We start from the raw sequence: 15,209 nt of genomic DNA, 5'->3' as shown, positions 1-15,209 counted from the left end.
GCACGAGTTCTGTTTACTGAATATAAAATCATAAGGGATAGGGAGATGGCTCAGTCAATTGATATGCTTGTTATATAAGCAGGGGTGCCTAAGTTCAGCCTCTTGTACCAATGCAAAGCTGGGAACAGCAGCATATCCTAGGCATTCTAGCACTGGGGAGGCAGAGACAAGACTGCCTAGCTAACCAGCCAGGCAAGCTATCAGTGAAGCTCATCATCAGTGGATGCATGGGAGACCCTGTCTCAAAGCATGAAGTGGAGAGCACCTGGCAAACACACAGTGTACACTTCAGGTATCCATATGCATTTACACACCTCTCAGTAACACACACACACACACACACACACACACACACACACACACAAAGTAAACTAAATGATGAATACTGATTTTTTGTTGTTGTGATGTGGATTGCTACAGATCCTGAGTGTGGTAGAAGTGCATCAGTTATAGCATAAAACCCAATGTAGAATAGAATGAAATTTGTGGTTGTTTTGGTCAGCAACCAAAATTTGGAAGCAAAACATTAATTATGCAAAAATATCAATTCATCAGGTAAAGTACATCCGTGCATCAGGCCCAGACTATGTGATAATATACAGGGTTTGGGTTTTGATTTTTTTTTAATTCAGTCTTGAAGTATATTATTGTGTAGTAGCATATAATAGGAATCACTCTCCCAAATATCTGCAAAACTGACCAAGAATTCTTAGGCCATTCTTAGGCTACTCAATGACAACATCTTTCTTGGCTGAGCCTAAGTGAACACTAGTAGCTAACACGAATACCTCAGTGGAGATTAAGAACAGTACACACGAGACATCCAGTACTGCTTCTTGTCCTCTTGTGAGCCGCATGTTCTCTAAATGGATCCTTCGTGTGTGTACAGACAACTGGAGCTATTCATGTCTCAGAAAATCAGTTCTACATGTTTCCACCTCAACTAGCACAAGACATTATAGCACACCAAAAAATGTTGTCTTAGAGAGAAAATTAATTAATAATATGTTTGAGACATTAGCCTAGTAATGTCTATCGATATGTCTCAACTTGTGGGTTGTGACCCCTTTGGAGGTCAAATAACCCTCTTACAGGAGTCGTCTAAGACCAGCTGAAAACATGGATATTTACATTACAACTCATAACAGCAACAAAAGAACAGCTATGAAGTAGCAACAAAAATAATTTTATGGCTGGGGTCACCACAATTTGAGGAACTGTAAGAATTGTAGCATTAAGGAAGTTGAGAACCACTGCATTTTACCAATTATAAAGATGTATGTGTTTGTCTTTATTGTTCAGTTTGTCTGAGTGTTAACCTGCATGTGTGTATATGCATCACATGCATGCAGTTCCATAACAGGGCACTGGATGTCCTGGAACCGAAGTTACAGTTTTGTAAGGTGCCGCGTAAGGACTGAGGACCTAAGCTGTGTCTTCTGCAAACACAGCAAGTGCTCTTACTGCTGCACCATCTCTCTAGCTCCTAAAATTTGACTTAGGAATTCAGGATTTTTTAAAGTGATCATCATCTCTACTTTAATTTGTGTTTTCTAGTGACAGATGTGGCAAGTGATAGGGAACAGCCTTGCAATAAGCTACTGCTAGGAGATGCTAGGAGAGACAGAAGCCAGGAGATTTCCTGTCTTTAAGTGTGCACTATTTCTTCATCCTTCCACATCCCTCAGTTGGAAATCCAACTGAGCACACACTTTTACTCAGAAACTAGGTGAGAACTTCATGATGTAACTTCGTCTAACCCTCACAGCAATTGTTTTATCCTAATGTTCTAGTATGAGCTGTCAAGGAAGTTGAGGCTTAGAATACTATTGTTTCTTTCAGAAAGTCTAAAGACAGCCCGACGGCACAAAGATGACTTTCACAGCACATCTGGCCAACAGACTGAGTTCAAGGTCATCTTGTAACTTAGTGAGACCTGTCCTAAAATCAAATTAATTCAAGTACTCTTTGCCTAAAATTTCTTAAAAAAAAAAAAAAAAAAAAGCAATTGCCAAACTAAAGTAATGTTCCAGCTTGGCAAATTCCAGTTACTCCTCCTAATTATTTTTTCATCTTCATAATTACTTTCCTTGACAAGAAAAGGACTGTTTGGTATCTTCAGTTCTCACCGATCCAACGCCTCACAAACTGCTCTTCCCTTGATGCCCAGCTTTAAGGACTATTTTATCTACGTGCAGGAAAGTGAACCATATTTTTCTACCCTGCTCAGTCGGAGCAGACAGTAAGTCATGTGCCATTCCTCAAGCCTCCCTCTATATGACAGGACACTGTCTATTAGTATAAATTTCACAGCATCTGAAATACTTCACACCAGTTAGATAATTCAACAATTGGAAACCCCTTTTATTCAAAACTCATGGAGGGGGAACAGAGCCCACCCATCACTTTGACTGTCCAGCACACCTAACCATTTCTAAGCACATGTTCTTACTATGTTTAAACAGTAGTCTATAATTTGTACTAAGAGCAGCCTCTTCTGCCAAGGGGGATAAGGGAGACGTCATAGTTGCCAGGACCAAATGGCAATTTAGGAGGAGAAAGACAAGAGCATCCCAAGCAGGATCACATCATGCACGTAACACAGAAGACATGCTATGTCATCAAGAAAACACACACTCACACAAATGATTAGAAGCTCTCGTGTGTCAGTGTGCATCAGTACACATGACGAGATGTATTATGCTGATTTCCATTTGTACTTCTCATAATTTACCTAGTGTACACAGCATCATAAAAGTACAGCAGCAGATGACCTATGAAGGTCATCTGGCACCACAGTGTCAGCTATCCTTTTACAAAAAAAGAAGATAACATGGAGGGACTAAATCACTTTTCTCACACATAGAGATCACTCACTCATACAGTAAGGGATAGTTTTTGCTTTTAATTACTAATTTGAATGCAGGTTCCAGCTAACAGTAATTGAAAATAATGTGAGAATTTTAACACTCAAATAAGAGACAAAAATTTAAATAGAAAAGAACAATTCAGCTCAGCACTATGGCTCAATTCCTAAATTGATACTGTAAGGCCACAGTGCATCTTAAGACATTAACCGTATTTTGCAGTAAGACCTAAAACCTTTCTAGATAAGCCACAAGGCCCGGGACATATCTTTATAAATGATATTCTGAAGATAAACAGAAGAATCTATCTAAGCATTCAGAAATGATTACTTAGCATTGAAACCACAGGGGCAAAAATAACATGAATTTTAAAGCATCAATAGTTAAGGTTTTCATGGCAAACAACATTCTCTTCCAGGTCATTTCTGCTGTTCTTATCTTTTTTTTGCAGAATGACCAGGCAGAACCCATTTTGCTGTGCGTATGTGGCCACTGTGGGATGATTCAAAACATTCCAGGCGCTTCTTAAGATGTACATAAAATACACCATTCCCTATCATCAAAGGAGTGACCACTTTAAAATAAAAAAATTTACTCTTATTTAAAATTTAAAAGAAAATTACTCTTATATGCAAGTGTAAGAAATGTTTTATAGAGAACTGAGCCTCATAGTAAGGTAAAATGATTTTAATTCAAATTATTTGGTAAACTGACTAAACTTAAGAACAGTCTACAATCAGAAACCAGGGTGTAAATGAAATGTCCTTCTCATAATAAAGAATTTTGTGAAAAAAATAATTACATTCCAATGTGTCAATCACACTTCAGTCTTTTTATTTGTTCTTTTTCCTTTTTTTAAATTAGCTTTGACCGAGTTCCATTCTGTGCAGTTTGAAGAAAAATCTGCTCTGCAGCTTTGAAAGGTTTCAGCCACTGCCACAAGTGACAAACATGTCTAAAGGCACAGCAGAGCTGATGCCCACTGCCTACAGACCTCTGCTCTGCTCTGGCATTTCTGAGAGTCTTGTACACAGTTCAGGCTGGCCTCAAACACACACTGACTCTGCCCTCATGTCCCAAGTCCTGAGATTACAGGCCAGAGAACACTGTCTCATCAGACTCCTGGATATGGAAACCAGAGTCCACACCTACTCATTTGAGAACTCTCCCTTCTTTCAGGGATGTCACATGAAACCTCCCCAGACACTGTAGTAAGTTGCTGACTATAACTCCTGACCTTCAAAAATGTTAAACAAACCCAGAGTTTGACAGACACACTGAAGGCTTTGAAGCCTCACCTTGAATACCAGCACCACCCTCCAGCATCAGTGCTCAAGACAAAACCACAGCAAGAAAAGCCCAGAACCTTATTGCTGTTCTCATTTGTCAGTACATTCTTCAATGTTTTGCTTTCTATTTAATTGAGTAATTATTTTTAAAATTGTGATAATATCATATGTGTACACAATGCACCAACTACTGCACTCCTCTCTACGAGAGTTCAAGGCTCACCTGAGGTATAAAGCAAGCTCCAGGCTGTTTTAGACACAGTGAATCCAGTCTCAAACAAAACAAAACAAAAAGGTAAGGAAGGAAAGGAAAATGAAAAAACAAAGAAAGTGGCAGGCAGGCACACCAGCAAGTAAGCAGGTGGGTGGGTAGGGCAAAGTCTTAAAGATAAAGTGCCTTTCCTAGGACACTCAGCAGACTTGGGACAACTCCTGGCATCTGGCTCTCTTCCAAAGCCTTTTCACTAAAACAGTCAATGTGGGGATGGGGGAGGGGCGCTAAGGGAAAAAAACCCCTAAATAATAACAATAATAATAAGATAAATCTTAATGCCTGCTTATTAGATTATAGAACTGCAAACCAAAACAGAAGAAATTTAAGTGAAACAGACTCTACCAAATTTTAGAAATCATGCAGGCCCAAGGCACTCTGCACTAGCAGCTAAAGATGCACTTAATGAGCTAATAGGCCCTTTATCTTCTCTAATTTCTGAAATTCCCGGAATACTTTTATTCAGAGGCCTATTTCATATGAACTAGTGGTTACGGTTCATATTCCAGCACAGAAACACTCTTGAAACAATAGCATCATCTCCATTTGCATCTCTGCCTTGACTCTAAAGAACAGCTAGAATGGACATTACCTAACCGGCACAACCATTACCATATGCATAGGGAGAGAGAAATGGTTTAGGTGTCCTTAGGAGTTTGCATATAAAACAAGCAGTAAGAGAACATGTTTTTTATATTCTGCTTGTTCCTAAGAATGCAGCAAGAGCTCTCTGTAACACTTAGCCGTCTACCTCACAAGCTTCTAGGCTATTAAACAGTTAGAAATAATACATATGAGGCTGGAGAAGAGGTTCAGCACTTGCTGTTCTCGGAGAGGTCCTGGGCTTGGTCCCCAGCACTCACGTGAAACAGCTAACAACCACTGCAGTTCTGGAGGATCTGATGCCTCTGGCTTCCATGGGCAACTGCACTTGTGCATACAGACACATGCACAGAACGAAAATAATAAATATGAACACTTTATGTTTAAATAAAAAATGTCAAAATGCAATGTTAAAATGGTTTAAAAAGAAGAAGAAAAAGAAAAGAAAGAAAAAAGCTCCCAGGTTTAAAACCTCACCCTCACCATATGATACCTTCCCTCAATGTCAAAGAGATACACCATTTGGATAATTTTCTAAAAGTTTCTTTGCTCTTGGGCTGGCGAGATGGCTCGGAGGGTAAAAATGCTGCTGTTAAACTGATGACCAGAGCTTGATCCCAAGGGCAGGAAGAGGGAAGAGTACTGCACTAACCCATCTGGACCGCCACAAAAGGCGGAAGCAAACGAACAACCACCCCCAACACATAAAGAAACAAATGCCATTTAAAAGGACTATTTGAATTCTAAAAGCATTTGCTGTCAAATCCTAGTCACTTATCATAACTACAGAGCTGCCAGGCTGAGTTGAAAACTGCATACTTACACCACTGGAAAGGAGCTGAGCATACTTTACATGAGGCAGATCAAGGGCCTTTCCAAAGATGTCCAGTCTTATTTACCATTCTGTAGAATAAAGACAGAAAATTGAGAAACAATTATATAACTCAGCACCGAATAAAAAGTTTAATTATGAAACTTCAGGGTATTAAAAGTTAATATTAGATGATCTTTCTTTTTTCAAAATTAATTTGTAATTCTGAAATGAAATATTGAATTGGAACTAAACTTAAAACAAAAACACAGAAAAATGACATTAATAGTTTTCCAAATAATTCCCTTGGGAAGGAACAATAAAAAAAAAATTACCCAATTTAACTTGTTATCGGGAACCACCCACAGAAGCGGATATAGACTTGCAATTCAATGCACACACTGTAATGGCATCTAACAAACTCCAAACTGGAGACTAAACCTTGGCCCTCGTCCATGCCAGGCCAGTGCTGCATTGAGCTCCACACCCCCAGCTTTCAGCTGTCTGTCGCCTATGGCACTTATGAAGCCTCTTATAACAAAGCGAGCTAAGAGTAATGCTAATCTTGCTGCTAGGTGGACTCTGTTTCTATTAGTGTCAACTGTCACAACTATAAAAAGGGGATAAAAGCGGAGGCTGGCACACATATCTTCTGATTTGTATTGGTTTTGTTAACTGTTGAGACACTTCTACCTTCTTCAGTTCTGACCACACACACGCACACGCACACGCACACGCACATACCCTATTCAGAGTCCAGGAATCAAAGGCCAAAGACTGAACTTTTAGCCATTTCAAACCTTAATTTGTAGATAGAGGCAACTTTTTCCATAAATGACAGGTTGAAGATTATAAATCATCAGTCTCCAACCTTCACACACCATCCCATCACATGGACACACAGAAATAAAGAAACTAATAAAAAAAAAAAAAAAAAAAAAAACCAAAGCCAGAATGGTGGTACTTTTTAGTCCTAGCACTCCAGAAGCAGAGGCAGAGAGAGGATCCCTGGAAAGTCAAGACCAGCCTGGTAGACCAGTGAGTGCCAGGTCTGTTTTGAATTAACATAGAGAGACCCTGCCTTAAAAAATCAACAACTAGGGCTGGGCAGGGAGTTCAGAGTAAGGAGCTTGCTGCACACGCATGAAGAACAGCATTTGATCCCCAACACCATGCTAAAAACTAAACAACAAAAATTAGTAAGTTAAATGAAAACAAAATGAAATGATCAATAACAATTAATTAACTAATTAATTAAAAGAAGCCAGGCAAGGAGGTGCTCTGGGGAAGTGGAGACAGCATCTCTGGGGCTTGCTGGCCAGTTAGGCCAGCTAATCAGTGAGCTCCAGCTGCTTAAAACACTAAGGTGGAGAGCAATGAGGAAGAACACTGCTGCTCACCTCGGCCTCCACACTGCTTATACCCACACGAGCATGTGCACACACTGATGCGGAGATAAAGGGAAATATTAAGAAAATTTGCAAACATGTTGTAAACACAGAAAGTATCCAGAACTGCTTAATGCCCACAACACACAGCTTGGACAATTAATACGTCTGACACTATGACACCCTCCCACCCTGTGCCACCTATTTCCCACAGATTCCAAGCCTCATCATTTTCACGATAGTTCTCTGCAAGCTTCCATAGCTGGTTTCCAAATCCAGAATAGACTAAGCCAATAAAAAATTTAAACGGAAAAAAAAGCTCACTCATAGAATTAAAACAAAGGCCAGTTACCTAAAGTTAAAAAAGAGCAACTATTTATTTACAGACACAGAACAAAGCTGATACCCTCAATTGCTGGTGTTTATGATCTGTGTTTAAAAAGGAAGCAGACTGTGACATATGAGGACTTTCAGATCATTTTGGGAAGCTGAGGCTCGAACCCGGAACTCTAACATGCTGGCCCCACTCAGCCACTGTGCATCTCCAGCCTGAAGCAATTTTTGTTGTTGCTGAAGTCAAGATTAAAAGCTATACTTTAGGACATTAATCAGAGGTGTTTCACTCATGTCAAACATTTTTCCTTTGAACAGTCCCAGATAAATACTGCCTTCTATATTTAGCATCATCTGAGAGGCAGATGGTAAGTGTGGGGTGAAGAACGGATGGTGACGTGTGAGAAGCAGATTCACAGATACAGAAATTTTAAAAAGCATCATGGTTAGAATATTAGGCCTTAGGGGGTTGGGGATTTAGCTCAGTGGTAGACTGATTGCCTACTAAGTACAAGGCCCTGGGTTTGGTTCTCAGTTCTGGGGGAGGGGGAAAAGTAGACTATTAGGGCTATCCAAAGAGGCTCATGCCAGCCATCTTAGCACTTGGGAAGATCAGCTTGGGTCACAAAGTGAGTTCCTGACTAGCCTGGGCTACACAGGGAAACTCTGCATGTCCTCTAACCACTACCACCAAAAACATATAAAACACTAATACTAATTTCTCAAATAATTTCTGTGTAGTTTCAGACTATAAACTTAATGACTATTCTCTCAGCCAGATTCACTGGGTAAAGGCTTTACATGAACCATTTATTGAAGTTCACAACCACCTGAGAAACATTAAGACACTAGCTGCCCAAGGTCAATCAGGTTTTCTTAAAGAATTACAAGCTTCATCCTCAAACTGTAGAGTTAATGACACCATTATTATTTCTGTATTGTTTCTCTGGTGCAAATGTTTCACTGTGGTAGGTGCTGTGAGATGCACTGAGCATGCTCAGCATTCATAATTAAACAGGCATGTCACAAACCACGAGGGTTTTTATTCTGGAAGAATTATTACACACACTACCTGTCAAGTTCTTATAGCCTTTCTGATACTCCCGCCACTTCTCTACCACCAGTGCTGGGAAAACTTCACGGAGATTGTAAAGTTGCTTCTTGTCACTTCACCCACTCACCGGGCTTGACAGATAGGGGCTAAATTTCTGTCCTCTCCTTTCTTTCAGACATAACTTTTTAAAAGTATCAGCATAACATTTGCAAATAGCTTCCAGGCTAGGCATTCCATGGCGTTCTCAGTTGGCCTTGCAGGGCCTTCTTTCAGTGTGGTGATAGTGCTTTCCTGGGGAGCATGGCTCCCCAGACTCAACACAAGACTGTAGAGTGATTAAGGAGAATGCAGAGAACTAGGTACCCTGGTCCTCTGCCCCATAGAGTCTTTTCATGTATTCTTCAGATAATATATAGTTCATTTGCACAGTAACTGAGCAAACACCCATGGTACAATTACATTTCTTCTTGGCTTTCTTTTCTAAGTCCCTGGGCACCATAAATTACGATACATAACCCCCAGGTGTATTAATAAACATCATCAGAAGAGTCCCAGAATTGCCACATGCCTGCCATGGGCTCTGTGACAATGTAATACTACAGAGACTACTTGATAATGGTCCATGTCAGACTAGAACCGTTGTGTGTCAGAACCACACAGACATCTTTACAGGTGAAAATACAAGTTAACCTAGTACCGATTGAGCTCAAAGGTGAAGAGGTAGAAGGGAGGCAAAGATGGTGTTGAACAGCCTCCAAAGGAATCTTACTTGAAAACTACTGGCTTAAAGGACAATGAGAACTATACAGTAACACAATGTCATGTATCTTAGGTAAAAATATAATGTTGCCTGGGTATAAAGGTAAACAGAGCCTAGCATTATCAAAAATACCTCTTAGGGGTCTGAGGATGTAGCTCAGTCATAGTGTGTCTAGCATGCTCACGGCCATGGGTTCAAATATGAGCACTACAAATGCATATACCTGGAGTTTATAAATACATAGGTATTTGTATCTATGATGTAATATCGGATATTTAAGTTACCCATCATTAAAAGTAAATTAGACAGGAAGCACCTAAGGCATACCCATGTCAAAGGAATTCATATCAGATATAGGACCAGGTGCCTTAAATGTTCCCAAACTAGTCTCTAACCTTTACTTATCACACATAGTGAATACCTGCCCTAGCCAATCAGTTCCCTAGCCCTTCTGAAACACAATACCTCCCTCCCAACCAGGGGGAACTCTTTTATTTATAAGGCAGCCAATGCCCATTACAGTATCCTTCTATCATCTTGTTACAGGAATCTGTACATGCAACTGTAGTCCTTACTGGAGTGGGAGCTGAAGAGCCAGGACTGTTTCCTACCCACCGGCCGCCTCACTCCAGTACAGTGTATAGACTTACAGCACAGTAAGCAGATCTTCATTTAGTGCAGAAATTAAAGAAAATGCCTATTTTTAAGTCTCATTCTATAAGATAGTCCTAAATTTCCAATTTGGAAAGCACAAAGAGTCTGTAACACTAAAACTTAAAAGATGCGACAGACCATTTTTTCAGACAATTAATAAGCAAGTATTACTTACACATTATAGAGATAAACGAGTTTGCTGTTAGGGTGAACAGTGTGTATTCTCAGAACTAACAATTTATATCTACATCTACACTACATTTAGATTCAAACTGTGTTAAGATTAGAGGCCCCTGGTGTAGCTAGAACACTAAACTAGAATTTAGAAACTTAACATCTCCACACTGCTTAACCTACAATAGTCCCTGGAGTTTCCTACAGCAGGACTGACAACCATGAGAACAGAGTCCCTTCCATTGTGAGCAGTAACTTTACAAGTCACTCACCTTTTCTTTATTTACTTTTAAAGATTGATTTGTTTATTATGTATACAGTGTTCTCCCTGGATGTATATGTGCACCAGAAGAGGGTACCAGGTCTCATTATAGATGGCTATAAGCTACCATGTGATTGCTGGAAATTGAACTCAGGACCTCTTGAAGAGTAGCCATCTCTCCAGCCCCAAGTTGCTAATCTTTTTAAAGAGACTCTTCTGACCTAAAACAGAATCCATTTCTGTTTGGCATATACCTGGAATATTCTGATATTGCGATATAATAGTCTACTCAGGGAATCAATCTGTATCTACTGCCTATTCACTCGCGGAAGCCTCTGCTGTATGGGCAGAATAAAATGACACTCATCAGAACAAAACTTCTCACCCCAGACTGGTCAAAGATCCAGACATCCTCTTCATTTTGCACTTCCCTCAATCCAGCAGTTGCTTAATACTTAACCACAGGAATAATTACAAAGTTAAAGAGTGAATTCATTAAGCTACAGTAGGGCAAATCCTAATAATGAGCAATGTTTTCTAATCACCTCAACTTATAAATGATAAAAACAACTCTAATACAATACACAAAGCCCTCACCCCTTCCCAGGTAAGACATAGCATCTATTGGGCCAAGGCAAAAACAAGACTCTGCTACTTTAAAGACCTATCTTTTACAGGTCTGAAGTACCTCAGTAGAACCCAGATGCTATTCTCAAGAACATTACCTTCGGTATCCAAGTCTCCATAGGCAATAAAATCCTAAATTGAACCACCACCAGCAAACACAGATGCCTGTTCACCTATCTACTGGGTGGAGTGGCTCATGCTTGTCATCCTGGCACTTAGAAGGTTAATCTAAGAGGATATCGACTTTGAGGCCATCCTGGGCTACACAGCCAGACCCTGCTTCTAAGGGGAGCTTGAAATCACTAATTCTGGGAGTAATGTTGCTGAGTAGTTTAGCATGTGGTTCTCAGTAGCTTCACTGTAGATATTATCTCTAAGATGAAAGTTGTAACAATTGCCTAAATTGCTTTTCACAGATTTAAAGGCCATTTTTTTCTGAAACCAGTGACTCTTCAATGGGGCCTGTGTGTATGTGTGCACACATGTGTATGTATGTGTGTATGTGAGCATGTGTGCATATATATATATATATATATATATATATGTCATGACCTGATTTTAGGAGGCAAAAACTCTATGTATCCCCCAAAGAGAATAGTGGCGGATTACTTCACATCTAATAATCTTTCTCCACAGCTTTACTCATCCTTCTTTACTGATAAATAGCCCCAAACTCCACCTCCTCAGGAGACTGAAACCTGGGTTTCTCACCTCCATACTTGGCTACCTAGTAAAGAAACATTTTTAAAGTCTTTGTTACACATTGATTTATTTACTCTTATTTGTTTATGGTGGCAGTGGGGAAAATATACTTATTCCATGATCACACGTGGAGGTCAGAGATGAAGTCAGTTTTATTCTTCAACCATATGGGTCTTAAGGATTATATTCCAGTCATAATCTTGGTGATTGGTGCCTTTACTGAGACATGTGGTCATAAAGACATTATTTTGAAAAAACAAAACTTGGTTCAGTGACCTGTACTATGTGGTGAGCAAAACTGGTCTGTCTGGTCATTAACACTAGTAGCCTGAAACCTAATTCCCAGGTTAATACTTATAATGACCTATACAATAAAAGGAAAAAAGATACAGATATTCAGACACCCTAGACATCTGCTGGAGATTTTACTGAGTTTAGAGTATTACAAATGTGCCAAATGAAGCCTTCTCTGAAGCATGCCATGAACAAAATTTTCTGTTGTTAATATTTACTAAAATTTGCTGAGAAAAACTTTACAACAAGCTAACATTTGGCATCCCTTTTACCTAGAAGTGTATGTTTTATGCCGCAAGTCCTGTAGGCTTTGTGTTGGTCATTTACGCATTCAACAAACACTGGCCACCCAAGGACAAGCAAAGCACTGGGGAACACGGTCATGAAAAAATACAAGCTTTGCCCACATGGAGCCTATATTCCTGCAGTGAAAGACACAAAGGGGTCAATACAGACTCCACATCATGGTAACCACATAAGAGCAAAGGAAAGCTGGGAAAGGGGATAGGACTTACGGGTTGTGGAACTACATACAGTCTTAGGGTGCTGAGAACTCTCACTGAGGAAGTTAAACCTGACTGAAGACTAAACTAAAGAAGGGAGCAACCATGTAGATAAGGGGTAGAGGGCATTTCAAGATCTTGAGTCCAGAGACAGCCTATCAGGGTCAACAAATGCAACAATGTGTGTGAACAGTTAGAACCTAGGCTAAGCAGGATCCCCTCCTGGCAGCCTAAGATCCAAAGGAGCCTATCGTTTCTACTTAGAACTAGAAAATACTTCCTTAACTAAAAGGGAACTAATCACTTTCATGGGTAACTCAGCAGGAAGCCTAGCACATATTGCTAAGGGCAGAAATTCTAATACCAACAAGTTAGCAGAGAACTTTCTTCTGTATATGCCCAGCTCCTTAGAGAGTACCATCAGAGTCACCCTTAGACTAGTTTAAAGCAAGCTGTCAGTTTACTGTGAGTATTGAAGGCAGAGGACCAGAGAATTCAGCTCTACATGCACTACAGGAGAATGATGAGCTGGCCAGGTAAGACAGCACACATTTGTAATTGCAGTATTCAGAAGGCTGAGGCAAGAGGATCATGACCAGCCTAGGCTATATAATAGATCCCATTTAAAAATAGAAGATAGGGAAGGAAGAAGCTTTGGAAAAAGATAACTTGAAGTAAAGAAATCAGAAGAGATACCTCACGATAGCTTCAAGTCAAAATTAGGAGTGTTCCAGAGGGCAGCTTTATCCCATTCATAGGACACTACAAGTACCCCAGAGAGTGCTGACTCTACCTCCTACAGAGTCAGTGTGCAGCTTCCTAGTTTATGCAGTTGAGATGAGGAGTGTCTTAGTTAATTCTGTTGCTGTGAACAAACACCATGGCCAAGACAACTTGTAAAAGAAAGCATTTAATTTGTGGTTCACCTTTCCAGAGGATAGTAGAGTTCATGGCCAGCATGGGAGGAAGCATGGCAGCAGATGAGCAGGCGTGGTACTGGAGCAGTAGCTGAGAGCATACATATTGCTAAGACAATGGCTAGGCAGAGGCTAAATGGGTTTTTGAAACCTCAGAGTGACACACCTTCTCTAACAAGGGCACATCTCCTAATCCTTCCCAAACAGTTCTACTAACTGGAGACCAAGCATGAAGAGTAAGTAGATCATGGATACAGGTTATTTCATGTCAACCTTTTCCCCATTCTAACTTGTCAAATAAAGGCTAGATCCTGTGATTGGGCAGTGGAAGAAAAAGATGGGGCTAGAGGTTTTAGAGTAGAGAAGAAGAACAGAGGAAAAGTAATGGAAGGAAGATGGAGCAGAACCACATGGCTTGAAGAAGCCATGAGTAGCAAGAGATCTTATAGCTGGGGAATAGATTATTATAGTGATTGGTCTGCCCAATCTAAGAGTACAGCTTATAAACATTATAACTGAGTTGTGTGGTTTTTGAATGGGCTCATTGGGGTTGGAGAGTTACTGCAACATAGAACAGTAAGATTTACCTGCTTTATCTGCTACAGTTTTCATGGATTTGAAACCCCTTACTCTGAATTATTTCCTTCAGTTACCTACTGGTAAGCTCAAGAATTCTTGAATTTTATGACTCTTATAAGCTAATACCATACAAACATAGTCTTTATTTATTGTATGCAACTAGCTATAATATGGGTTCCCTCCCCAAAAATCTTTGTGCTATGAATTATAGATGGAAAGAATTCTTCAGGGATTTATTTTGTGTGTGTGTGTGTGTGTGTGTGTGTGTGTGTGTGTGTGTGTGTCTGTGACTGATTACCTGAAAAGGCCAAAAGAAGGCTTTGGATTCTGTGATTTGTTGTTTAAGAAGGCCGTGAGCCACCTGACATGGATACTAAGAACCAAACACTGGGCCTTTTGACTGAGCACACAGACTGAGTGCTCCTGACCACTGGGCCATCTCTGTAACCCCAGAAGAAAACTTTAATCTTTAAAATAATTTCCAAATTCAGATCAACATTAATTTCTTTTATATTACTTCTAACCAGTACAATAAAGATGCTAAATACGTACCCCTAGCCTATTACTTATGTTCATCTATAAATAAAAATGTTTAAATATCTACTTGTTCAATGTTTGAGATTATCTACTAAAGTTGCACAAAACTGGGTCTGTCAACAGCCAATTATGTATCAGGAAGGAGCTCACAGGGCCCTATCCATCCCTGCTAAACTACTGTACACAGATGGATTCTGAGGGTGGGGCTGTCACTGTCTTTAGCTGTGAACCTACCATGCTCCACTAGATGGTTCTACTCTGTATACACAGATGTCCTGGTTAAAGTCAGTGCTCACAAAACAAAAAGGCATAGAATTGTAAGGAAGAGAAGGGGGAGAGAAAAGAGTTAGCAGAACACATTATCCACATGTATAATCATCACAGAAGAGATTTTAAAATAACTAAAGAGAAAAACATGAAAACGAAACATCTCCCGTGAGGCAATCATGGTGGCTCACAACTGTGGCTCAATCTCTGTACTCAGGAGGCTGGGGTAGTAGGACACTATGAATTCTTGGCTACCTGGAGCTACAGAATGAGCCCCTGCCTCCAAAGGTTATCTTCTTGTGGATATTTAAACTCTA

General features: G+C 40.0%; 1 protein-coding gene across 15 annotated transcripts in view; it reads right to left on the bottom strand.

Annotated features, from left to right (window-relative positions):
- Window positions 1-15,209, bottom strand: part of HMBOX1 (homeobox containing 1) — a 127,807-nt gene that overhangs the window by 82,957 nt on the left and 29,641 nt on the right. For 14 of the 15 annotated variants that reach the window (XM_080926280.1, XM_080926287.1, XM_080926288.1 and 11 more), the window contains exon 2: window positions 5,854-5,933. In XM_080926280.1, coding sequence (XP_080782406.1) covers window positions 5,854-5,876 — 23 coding nt within the window. In that variant the 5' untranslated portion in view covers window positions 5,877-5,933. Of the gene's footprint in view, window positions 1-4,379; window positions 4,728-5,853; window positions 5,934-15,209 lie in introns of those variants that run through there. The other variant, XM_080926289.1, reaches the window with a different exon arrangement.

This window comes from Micromys minutus, assembly GCF_963924665.1.
Source record: "Micromys minutus genome assembly, chromosome: 12".
Lineage (NCBI taxonomy): Eukaryota > Metazoa > Chordata > Mammalia > Rodentia > Muridae > Micromys > Micromys minutus.
The sequence above is the reverse complement of the archived record's forward strand: the minus strand, read 5'-3'. Positions and strand labels throughout refer to the sequence as shown.